This window comes from Octopus bimaculoides, chromosome 30 (assembly GCF_046866305.1).
Source record: "Octopus bimaculoides isolate indiv1 chromosome 30, ASM4686630v1, whole genome shotgun sequence".
NCBI classification, from domain to species: Eukaryota; Metazoa; Mollusca; class Cephalopoda; order Octopoda; family Octopodidae; genus Octopus; species Octopus bimaculoides.
In genome coordinates, this window is record NC_142957.1 from 8,198,033 (window position 1) to 8,210,585 (window position 12,553).

A 12,553-nucleotide genomic window follows, 5' to 3' on the forward strand; every position below is an offset into this window, starting at 1 on the left:
TCTGGGAATTGAACCTATGATCTGGTGATCGTGAGTGCAATGCCCTAACCGCTAAGCCACGTGCATTCACGTTGCCCAAAGTGCAGTGGGACTGAACCTGAAACCATGTGGTCAGGAAGCAAAATTCTTACCAAACAACCATGCCCGGGCCTTTCTTTTTTTTTAATATACGTTTGGAATTATTCCCTTTGTTATTGTTCCCTAAATGTCTCACTGTCCTTGTGTCCATCTCTGTTTTAGCACCCAGTGTTGGTCTCATAGTGGACGTGTCTGATGGGATCTACTTCTTGGTAAGTAAACCGTTACTACTACTACTACTACTACTACCATCACCGCCAACACCATCTTCATTCCCACAATCACCACCACCACCACCACCACTGCCTCACTCTTTGTCTCTGTTTCTCTTCCCCGCAGAGTAAACTGTTGCTGAATAAAAACAGTCAAAGTGCAAAACCAGAAACTGAGAAAAAGGTAAAAGTTTTTTTTATATTTCTTTTTTTTTTTAATTTCAAGCCAGGCATTTAAATGATGATGATGATGATGATGATACTCTTAACTTGTTTCAGTCATTTGACTGCGGCCATGCTGGAGCACCGCCTTTAGTCGAGCAAATCGACCCCCAGGACTTATTCTTTGTAAGCCTAGTACTTATTATTCTATCGGTCTATTTTGCCGAACTGCTAAGTTACGGGGGACGTAAACACACCAGCATCGGTTGTCAAGCGATGTTGGTGGGGACAAACACAGACACACAAACACACACATATACATATATACGACGGGCTTCTTTCAGTTTCCGTCTACCAAATCCACTCACAAGGCTTTGGTCGGCCCGAGGCTATAGTAGAAGACACTTGCCCAAGGTGCCACGCAGTGGGACTGAACCCGGAACCATGTGGTTGGTAAGCAAACTACTTACCACACAGCCACTCCTATGCCTATAAATGTTCTTATATCTTTCTATTTCCTTCTTCAGATCCATAAAGGGCTCCTCGAAATCTTCCAACCCAGTTTAAAAGGTTTCTTAGACAACCAAGGGTAAGATCCTCTCTTTCTCATTTGTTTTCTATTGAGTTGGTGCATAATTATTGCAGCTTTCTTTCAATAAATTTTATTCAACAAAAACAAAAACAATATTCAACAAAAGCATCTTTAAATGATGGTCTGACTGTCTGCCAAGCAAATGGGAAGCAGTAATTGAAGTAGATGGTGAATATGCTCCGGAATAATCATTTAAAGATGTTTTTGTTACATGTTGTTATTGTTTTTATTGAATAAAATTTTATTCAACAAAAAACAATTACAATATTTAACAAAAACATCTTTAAATGGCAGGTCTGATCGTCTGCCAAGCAAATGGGAAGCAGTAATTGAAGTAGATGGTGAATATGCTCCAAAATAATCATTTAAAGATGTTTTTGTGACATGTTATTGTTTATATTGAATAAAATTTTATTCAACAAAAACATCTTTAAATGGCGGGTCTGATCGTCTGCCAAGCAAATGGGAAGCAGTAATTGAAGTAGATGGTGAATATGCTCCGGAATAATCATTTAAAGATGTTTTTGTTACATGTTATTGTTTATATTGAATAAAATTTTATTCAACAAAAACATCTTTAAATGGCGGGTCTGATCGTCTGCCAAGCAAATGGGAAGCAGTAATTGAAGTAGATGGTGAATATGCTCCGGAATAATCATTTAAAGATGTTTTTGTTACGTGTTGTTATTGTTTTTGTTGGATAAAATTTTATTGGATTGGTATATTCATCGTCATTATCATTTCACATCTGCTTTCCATGTTGGCATGGGTTGGATGGTTTGACAGGGGCTGGCAGGGCTGGAGAGCTGCACCAAGTTCCATTGTTTTGGCATGGTTTCTTATTTCTTTACTGCCCAAAAGGGGCTATACACACAGAGGGGACAAACAAAGACAGACAAATGGATTAAGTCGATTTATATCGACCCCCAGTGCGTAACTGGTACTTATTTAATCGACTCCGAAAGGATGAAAGGCAAAGTCGACCTCGGCAGAATTTGAACTCAGAACGTAGCGCCAGCTTCCCGTCTTTTGGCATGGTTTCTATGGCTGGACGACCTTCCTAATGCCAACCACTTTACAGCATTAGCATCATCATCTTTTAATGTCTTTCTTTTCCATGCTGGCATGGATAGAATGGTTTGACCGGAGCTGGCAAGTCAGAAGATTGCACCAGGCCTCAGTTGTCTGTTTTAGCTTGGTTTCTATGGCTGGACGACCTTCCTAATGCCAACCACTTTACAGCATTAGCATCATCATCTTTTAATGTCTTTCTTTTCCATGCTGGCATGGATAGAATGGTTTGACCGGAGCTGGCAAGTCAGAAGATTGCACCAGGCCTCAGTTGTCTGTTTTAGCTTGGTTTCTATGGCTGGACGATCTTCCTAATGCCAACCACTTTACAGCATTAGCATCATCATCTTTTAATATCTTTCTTTTCCATGCTGGCATGGATAGAATGGTTTGACCGGAGCTGGCAAGTCAGAAGATTGCACCAGGCCTCAGTTGTCTGTTTTAGCTTGGTTCCTATTGCTTGTACAACCTTCCTAATGCCAACCACTTCATAGAGTGCACTGGGCGCTTTTTACGTGGCACCAGCTGCAGTGCTCCATATTTTGAATCAGCACAGGTGCTTTCAAACATGCCACTGGCACCAGCATGGGTGCTTTTGACACGGTGCCATGGTAGTATCACTTGCGGCACTGGCACGGGTGCCTTTTACATAGAAACAGCACAGGTGCTTTTTACGTGGCACCGGCACTTTATCATTTAAACTGCCCAATTTAAACTGTTTTGTGTTCAAACTACCAGACCCAACCTCATGCATCTATCTTACAATGTCATTCTGAATGTGAAACAATCCCATCATTGAAACCTCAAAGCTGTGAGATAATCCATGATTAATTCAAAACAGTGTGAATAAATAAGGATTATATTTCACAGAGTAATTTGAATGCTAAAAGGTTGTACATACATAAGACATAGGGTTTTTGAAATACTCTGATCACAAATAAATTGTTTTATATATATATATATATATATATATATATATATATATGGGTGGAGGAGTTTGTCTCCCCGTTGTAAGGATAAGGGCACAGGAAATGTGTCAAGGCCTAATAGGAAGCGGTCTGGCTTCCTAGGGCTAAACAGCAGTAGTATATTCCCTTATTGGGACTGTCACGTTAAGTTGGCAGTATACAACTACTTTATATATATATATATATATATATATATAAACAATATATGAGTATATGCATATATATATGTACATATAGATACATAACTGGGTACATGACGTGGCAAAAGAACAAGGACAAAATGGTAAACAAGGTGCAACAAACAAGCAGGCCATATAGAAACATCCCCGTCATCAGCTGCCACCATTTAAACAACGGCGTTTCGAAGAATTATATATATATATATATATAAAGCACGATTTATTCGTGTATTAAATGAATATGAGAAAGACAGGAGATAAAGCACGATTTATTCGTGTATTAAATGAATATGAGAAAGACAGGAGATAAAGCAGGATTTATTTGTGATCAGTGTTGTTTGAAAACCGAGGTACTACTTACTGTATTACATTATTATTACAGGATAATCTCAATGCTAAAGGGTTCAACAAATATTACAAGTCAAATAACCGGTAAATGTACAGTTACCTCCCTTACTACTTGACGAATTTTATTTTGTCCCCCCCCCCTCCACCGCCTGCCAGGAAGATAAATTCGATTTCAACTGGATTCGAAATAATTATGTAGATGTTTCAACGAAATGTTACTGTGAAATATGTGTTTGTATCCCCATAAATACGAGGACCAGGCTATTTGTCCCCATAGATAAAAGGGCCAGGCCATGTGTCCCCACTAGGTAGAAGAACTAGGTTATGTGTTCCCATAAATAGAAGGGGCAGTGTATGTGTCCCAATAAATAGAAGGGTCATCTATGTATCCCCATAGATAGAAGAGCCAGGCTGTATCTCTTTAAATAGAAGGGCCAATCTATGTATTCCTGTAGATAGAAGGATCAGACTGTGTCCCCTTAAACAGAAGGGCCGGGTTATGTCCCTTTAAATAAAATGGCCAGTCTATCTCCCCATATATAGAAGGGCTAGACTGCCAGTGTATGACCCCTTAAACTCAGTTTTTATTTTTTATTTTTCCAGGTACCAGAATTTCTTTTGTTTTTACCAGAACCTCATTGTGAAACTTCCAGTAAGTGAATCACTATTACTACTACTACTACTACTTCTAAGTACCGGTCAAGTACTGAGGGGGGGGGGGGGGGTCAATGTAACCGACTTCTCCCACCCTTCAAAAGCTGCTGTCCTTGTACCTGAAACAATTATTCACTTACTCCTTACTCTTTTACTCTTTTACTTGTTTCAGTCATTTGACTGCGGCCATGCTGGAGCACCGCCTTTTAGTCGAGCAAATCGACCCCCAGGACTTATTCTTTGTAAGCCTAGTACTTATTCTATCGGTCTCTTTTGCCAAACCGCTAAGTTACAGGGACGTTAACACACCAGCATCGGTTGTCAAGCGATGTTGGGGGCTCAAACACAGACACACAAACATATACTCATATATATATATACATATATACGACAGGATTCTTTCAGTTTCCGTCTACCAAATCCACTCGCAAGGGTTTGGTCGGCCCGAGGCTATAGTAGAAGACACTTGCCCAAGGTGCCATGCAGTGGGACTGAACCCAGAACCATGTGGTTGGTAAGCAAGCTACTTACCACACAGCCACTTCTGCACCTATTATTATTATTATTATTATTATTATTTTTTTTATTTTTTTATCGTGTTGAGTCAAAAGTTTTGCAATATTTTGGTCAACTTATTTGCTTTATTCCGTAAGTTACAACAAAAGTAGCCCAGCATTCAAAGTAGAAGCCATCGTGTGTCACTGTCTGACGCCTCCTTTCTGCCAGTTTTTGTCCTTTGAGGGGAAGAACTCCTTCACTGACACTTCCACCTCCTTTCAGAAAGTGAGCCACGGATCAGAACAAATGATAATCCACAGGAGCTAGGTCAAGACTATATGCTGGGAGCTGTCTGGACTCCAACTGTCTGTTGTGGCATGGTTTCTACAGCTGGATGCCCTTCCTAATGCCAACCACTTCACAGAATGTGCTGAGTGCTTTTTACATGTCACCACCGTGGGTGCGTTTATGCAAGACCAGCATGGCTGCATTAACACAGCACCGATTCGATTGCAAAGCTTTTGACTCTCCTCGATATTATGTGGTGGTGGTGGTCATGCAAATGCATACATACAACCCCACAAGGTGGTGAGCTGGCAGAAACGTTAGCACGCCGGGCGAAATGCTTTGCGGTATTTCGACTGGCGTTACGTTCTGAGTTCAAGTTCCGCCAAGGTCGACTTTGCCTTTCATCCTTTCGGGGTCGATTAAATAAGTACCAGTTACGCACTGGGGTCGATATAAATCGACTTATGGGCAGCAAAGAAATAACATACAACCCCACTTTGTTATATATGTTAGTAAAATAAAAATCCTTTATAAAAATAAAGGGGGGGCCAACAAAATAGAACACATCCCCTCCAAATTACTGTCCTTGTGTCTTAATTAGAAGCACTAATTAATGTCGTTGTTTCAGGTTGTATTTTGGAAAGAAAGCAATGGGCTTGTGACTGCCATGTCTACAGAGGAGGAGAAATTAACGAAACGGGTGAGTGCTGGGTACATACAATAGGGGTGGGTGGGGTGGATTAGCGCAGGTGAGTATGGGATATCAAGGGTAAGGAGGATTAGGGTTTGTAAGGGTGTGTTAGTGGTACATACTGTTACCTGGGGGTGAGCATGGGTTATCTTGTGGAGGAGCTGGATTAGGGGTAGCAGTGGCCTATATAATGACCTAGCAGGGTCAGGGACTTACTTAAGGATATTATTATCATTATTACCTCCCCCACCCGAATAGCTTTCCATGCTAGCATGGGTTGGACGATTTGACTGAGGACTGGTGAAACCAGATGGCTGCACCAGGTTCCAATCTGATTTGGCAGAGTTTCTACAGCTGGATGCCCTTCCTAACGCCAACCACTCAGAGAGTGTAGTGGGTGCTTTTATGTGTCACCCGCACGAAGGCCAGTCAGGCGGTACTGGCAACGGCCACGCTCAAAATGGTGTATTTTATGTGCCACTCACACAAGAGCCAATCCAGGGGCATTGGCAACGATCTCGCTCAAAAATCCTACGAAGGCCAGTCAGGCGGTACTGGCAACGGCCACGCTCAAAATGGTGCATTTTATGTGCCACCCGCACAAGAGCCAGTCCAGGGGCACTGGCAACGATCTCGCTCGAATATCCTACGAAGGCCAGTCAGGTGGTACTGGCATGCTTTGCGGAATTTCTTATGGCTCTTTATGTTTTGAGTTTGAATTCCGCTGAGATCAACCTTGCCTTTCAGCCTTTCAGGGTTCGTAAAATTGATACCAGTTGCATATTGGGGTCAATGCATTTGACTAGCTCCCTCTCCCTAAAATTGCTGGACTTGTACCAAAAATTTTGGAACAATTATCGTTATTTGAGATGGAACCCTGCTATAAGCCCAGGAATTAACATTATCAGTCCAGTAATTAGAATTATTGACCAAGTAATTACCTTGATCAAACTAGTAATTACCATTATCAAACTAGTAATTACCATTATCATACTAGTAATTACCATTACCAAACTAGTAATTACCATTATCAAACTAGTAATTAACATTATCAATTCACAAATTAACATTATCAGCTCTTTTTTGACCAATAAATTCTTCTTTCTTTGTTGTTTCAGTTGAAAGCTGCCAGATTGTTGTGTTGCATGGTGGACAATAACATGGTAAGTGGCGATGGTCATGGTTGGGTTGTGTGATGCTGATTGTGATAGCAAGTGGTGTGATGTAGCACATTTGTGTTGTTGTTTAGCCCCAGGTCAGTTTAGATCCAGACAGACCTATGATCAGGGATGTTTCAGCAATGACCATCCTGTCTTGTACTCAGGCATAGTGTATCTAGGACTACATTATCTAATGTGTCCTTCCTTGCGTTGTTCAACCCCAGGTCAATCTTGATCCAGACAGGCTTATGATCAGAGATGTTCCAGTTGTGACCATCCTGTCTTTTATTTGAACATTGTGTATCTAGGACTACATTATCTAATGTGCCTTTCCTTGTTGCTGTTTAACCCCAGGTCAGTCCTGGTCCAGCAGACCTCTGATCAGAGATGTTCCAATTGTGACCATCCTGTCTTTTATTCAGGCATAGTGTATCTAGGACTACATTATCTAATGTATCCTTCCTTGTAGATTTTACTGTTTAACCCCAGGTCAGTCTGAATCCAAAAGCCAGTAATTGACAGTGTTCCAGCTGTGACCATCCTGTCTTTTATTCAGGCATAGTGTATCTGGGACTACATTATTTAATGTGTCTTTCCTTATGTTGTTTAACCCCAGGTCAGCCTTGATCCAGACAGGCTTATGATCAGAGATGTTCCAGTTGTGACCATCCTGTCTTTTATTCAGACATGGTGTATCTGGGACTACATTATCTAATGTGTCCTTCCTTGTGTTGTTTAACCCCAAGTCAGCCTTGATCCAGACAGGCTTATGATCAGAGATGTTCCAGTTGTGACCATCCTTGTCTTTTATTTGAACGTTGTGTATCTAGGACTACATTATCTAATGTGCCTTTCCTTGTTGTTGCTGTTTAACCCAAGGTCAGCCTTGATCCAGTAAACTCATGATCAAAGATGCTCCAGCTGTGACCATCCTGTCTTTTATTCAGGCATAGTGTATCTGGGACTACATTATCTAATGTGTCCTTCCTTGTGTTGTTTAACCTTGGGTCAGTCTTGATCCAGACAGGCTTATCATCAGAGATGTTCCAGTTGTGACCATCCCATCTTATATTCAGGCATAGTGTATCTAGGACTACATTATCTAATGTGCCTTTCCTTGTTGTTGCTGTTTAACCCAAGGTCAGCCTTGATCCAGTAAACTTATGATGAAAGATGCTCCAGTTGTGACCATCCTGTCTTTCATTCAAGCATAGTGTATCTGGGACTACATTATCTAATGTGCCCTTTCTTGTTGTTGCTGTTTAATCCAAGGTCAGCCTTGATCCAGTAAACTTATGATGAAAGATGCTTCAGTTGTGACCAACCTGTCTTTCATTCAGGCATAGTGTATCTGGGACTACATTATCTAATGTGCCCTTTCTTGTTGTTGCTGTTTAATCCAAGGTCAGCCTTGATCCAGTAAACTTATGATGAAAGATGCTCCAGTTGTGACCATCCTGTCTTTCATTCAGGCATAGTGTATCTGGGACTACATTATCTAATGTGCCCTTTCTTGTTGTTGCTGTTTAATCCAAGGTCAGCCTTGATCCAGTAAACTTATGATGAAAGATGCTCCAGTTGTGACCATCCTGTCTTTCATTCAGGCATAGTGTATCTGGGACTACATTATCTAATGTGCCCTTTCTTGTTGTTGCTGTTTAATCCAAGGTCAGCCATGATCCAGTAAACTTATGATGAAAGATGCTCCAGTTGTGACCAACCTGTCTTTCATTCAGGCATAGTGTATCTGGGACTACATTATCTAATGTGCCCTTTCTTGTTGTTGCTGTTTAATCCAAGGTCAGCCTTGATCCAGTAAACTTATGATGAAAGATGCTCCAGTTGTGACCAACCTGTCTTTCATTCAGGCATAGTGTATCTGGGACTACATTATCTAATGTGCCCTTCCTTGTTGTTGTTGTTGTTTTTGATGTTACTGTCATTGTCATCATCTTCATATGACCTCTCTCTTTCAATTCCAGCGTCAGAAACTCTCAGCCAAACAGTGGAAAACATTCGTGACCACCACAGTACCAGTAATTATTAAGGTAGGTGAAGGTGGTGGGGTTTGTGGGTGGATAGCTGGGTACATTGCTACTGATACCTGGTTGCTTACAGGGTTGGGGGGGTTTTGGGGTCCGTGAGCTGTGCAGTATGGTTGTCGAGGACAACATTAGCAACCCAGCCATCACCATCATCATTGTCAATTAGCAGCTGTTTTCCATGCTGGCATGGGTTCGATGACTCGATAGGAGGTGGCTTGGCCAGGGGCTGTACCAGGTTCCGTAGTCTGTTTTGGTCTCTACAGCTGGATGCCCTTCCTAATGGCCAACCGCTCTACAGAGTGTACTGGGTGCTTTTTATGTGACACCATCACCAGTGCCTTTTACAAGGGACTGTCACCAGTGCTTGATATGTGGAACCAGCGCAAGTGCTTTTTATGTGGCCCCTTGGTTTTAGGATCTCAGTTCTGCTGTGGTGGGCATGTCTTCTTGAGTACAGCTATGCACCACATATCTCAAGCTGTTGTCATCTCCTTAACCCTTTAGTGTTCGCATTATTCTGCCATAATTAATGCTTTTTTTATCCACAATGTTTTGAACTAACCATGCATTATTTTGTAGCTATGAGATTTCGATGAGGTAGCTGTTAATTTTTTAAATGATATTGTAGGGTTGGTGTGAGAGACCAGATCTGGCCAGTTTGAACATAAATCAGGCAGAATACTTTTGGCCGGATATGGCCGGTTTAAATGCTAAAGGGCGAAGGTTCACCATTTCGAGATCAGCTCCATCCCATGTCTTCCTAGGTCTCTCCCTTCCACGACTTCCCTTCACTTTTATGCAGTAATTAGCATTGTCAATCGAGTAATTAACATTATCGACCAGGTAATTAGCATTATCAACCTGATAATTAACATTATCAATGCAATAATTACAATTATGAATGCAGTAATTAACATTATCAATGCAGTAATTAACATTATCAACCCAGTAATTAACATTACCAACCCGGTAATTAACATTTTCAACCCAGAGTTGTTGTTGTTGTTGCAACCTCCTTTGGTCATGAATGACCATGGGATTGCACCTAGAAAGTTACCCTCCGAGGCACAAGTCTAGGTAAGGTTGTTTATGGAGGACCAGCAGTCGCCCATGCACACCAGCCTCCCCTCTCCATACCACTGATGTTATCCAAGAGAAAGGCAAAGGCCGATACAGCTTGTCACCAGTGACGTCGCAGCTCATTTATTAATGTGCAAGTGGCTGAGCACTCCACAGACACGTGTACCCTAAACGTAGTTCTTGGGGAGGCCACTTATAATAGAATTCCATCTCTAGTTCCTTTTGTGTTGATCTACGCCACGAGTTCTTAGGCCTACCCCTCTTTCTATATCCATCCGGATTCCACTGTAAAGCACTTTTTGCTACATTCGGTGTGTCCTTTCTAATTGTGCTACCAATCCACTTCCACTTTTTCTTAAATATTTGCTCCCTAATCGAAACTTGATTCGTTCTTTGCCATAGCTCCATATATATATATATATATTCATTTCATTCTTGCCTTTAACCCTCCAACGCGGGGTATAGCCTACTTATAATTGAATTCCATGTCGCATAATTTCTCGCTTCTGTACTTATACTCTGTCATGAATGTCCCCCTTTCTCTAGTTCCTTTTGTGTTGATCTACGCCACGAGTTCTTAGGCCTACCCCTCTTTCTATATCCATCTGGATTCCACTGTAAAGCACTTTTTGCTACATTCGGTGTGTCCTTTCTAATTGTGCTACCAATCCACTTCCACTTTTTCTTAAATATTTGCTCCCTAATCGAAACTTGATTCGTTCTTTGCCATAGCTCCATATATATATATATATATTCATTTCATTCTTGCCTTTAACCCTCCAACGCGGGGTATAGCCTACTTATAATTGAATTCCATGTCGCATAATTTCTCGCTTCTGTACTTATACTCTGTCATGAATGTCCCCCTTTCTCTAGTTCCTTTTGTGTTGATCTACGCCACGAGTTCTTAGGCCTACCCCTCTTTCTATATCCATCTGGATTCCACTGTAAAGCACTTTTTGCTACATTCGGTGTGTCCTTTCTAATTGTGCTACCAATCCACTTCCACTTTTTCTTAAATATTTTCTCCCTAATCGAAACTTGATTCGTTCTTTGCCATAGCTCCATATCACTTATGTGTTCGGTCCATCTGATTTTAAGTATACTACGCAAGCACCTGTTGATGGATGATTGTATTTGCTTATTTGACTTAACTGTTGTTCGCCATGTCTCAGCCCCATACAATAACACCGCTTTTGCATCCCCTAAACGATGTTAATGTGTCCCTCCTCCTCCTTTGTATTCCACAGATGTTAGAATCCAGTTCAGCCAAACCGAAATTCCTAGACCAAGTAATGTGTCTCTTCCGTAACATCCTGACAATTGACAAGGGAGACAATCTCCAAGTAAGTAGTCCCAACACATGATGCCGTCTTTTTGTTTTTTGTTTTTTGATGTCTCCCTTCTTCCAGACTGGAGGTACCTGGTCTAATGGGTTAGTAGATGGGTGTTGGACTCATGATTGTAAGATTGGGGTTTCAGTTCCTAGACTGGGTGACGTTTTTGGGTCCTCGAGCAAGACGCTTTATTTCGCGTTGCTCCAGTCCACTCAGCTGCCAAAAATGAGTTGTACCTGTAATTCAAAAGGGGCCAGCCTTGTCACATTCTGTGTCGCGCTGAAATTTCCCAGTGAACTACGTTAAGAGTATACGTGTCTGTGGAGTACTCAACCACTTGCACATTATTTTCATAAGCAGGCTGTTCCATTGATCAGATCACCCTTCATCGTTGTGTGTGTGTATGTATGCATATACATAGGCGCAGGAGTGGCTGTGTGGTAAGAAGCTTGCTTCCCAACCACATGGTTCCAGGTTCAGTCCCACCATGTGGCACCTTGGGCAAGTGTCTTCTACTATAGCCTCAGCCCGACCAATGCCTTGTAAATGGATTTGGTCGATGGAAACTGAATGAAGCCTGTCGTATATATATAGGCGCAGGAGTGGCTGTGTGGTAAGAAGCTTGCTTCCCAACCACATGGTTCCAGGTTCAGTCCCACCATGTGGCACCTTGGGCAAGTGTCTTCTACTATAGCCTCAGCCCGACCAATGCCTTGTAAATGGATTTGGTCGATGGAAACTGAATGAAGCCTGTCGTATATATATAGGCGCAGGAGTGGCTGTGTGGTAAGAAGCTTGCTTCCCAACCACATGGTTCCAGGTTCAGTCCCACCATGTGGCACCTTGGGCAAGTGTCTTCTACTATAGCCTCAGCCCGACCAATGCCTTGTAAATGGATTTGGTCGATGGAAACTGAATGAAGCCTGTCGTATATATATAGGCGCAGGAGTGGCTGTGTGGTAAGAAGCTTGCTTCCCGGCCACATGGTTCCAGGTTCAGTCCCACCATGTGGCACCTTGGGCAAGTGTCTTCTACTATAGCCTCAGCCCGACCAATGCCTTGTGAGTGGATTTGGTAGACGGAAACTGAAAGAAGCCTGTTGTATGTATATATGTGTGTGTGTGTATGTATTTGTCCCACCCATCGCCTGAAAACCGATGTTGGTGTGTTCACATCCCTGCAACTTAGCT

At 41.9% G+C, this 12,553-nt stretch overlaps 1 protein-coding gene across 2 annotated transcripts in view; it reads left to right on the plus strand.

Annotated features, from left to right (window-relative positions):
• LOC106882676 (myb-binding protein 1A-like protein) overlaps positions 1-12,553 on the plus strand; it is a 52,201-nt gene that overhangs the window by 38,413 nt on the left and 1,235 nt on the right. For both annotated transcript variants that reach the window (XM_089345813.1, XM_089345814.1), the window contains exons 27-34: positions 241-290; positions 418-474; positions 980-1,041; positions 4,214-4,262; positions 5,679-5,750; positions 6,860-6,904; positions 8,884-8,949; positions 11,277-11,372. In XM_089345813.1, the coding sequence (XP_089201939.1) occupies positions 241-290; positions 418-474; positions 980-1,041; positions 4,214-4,262; positions 5,679-5,750; positions 6,860-6,904; positions 8,884-8,949; positions 11,277-11,372 (497 nt within the window). The remainder of the gene's footprint in view (positions 1-240; positions 291-417; positions 475-979; positions 1,042-4,213; positions 4,263-5,678; positions 5,751-6,859; positions 6,905-8,883; positions 8,950-11,276; positions 11,373-12,553) is intronic.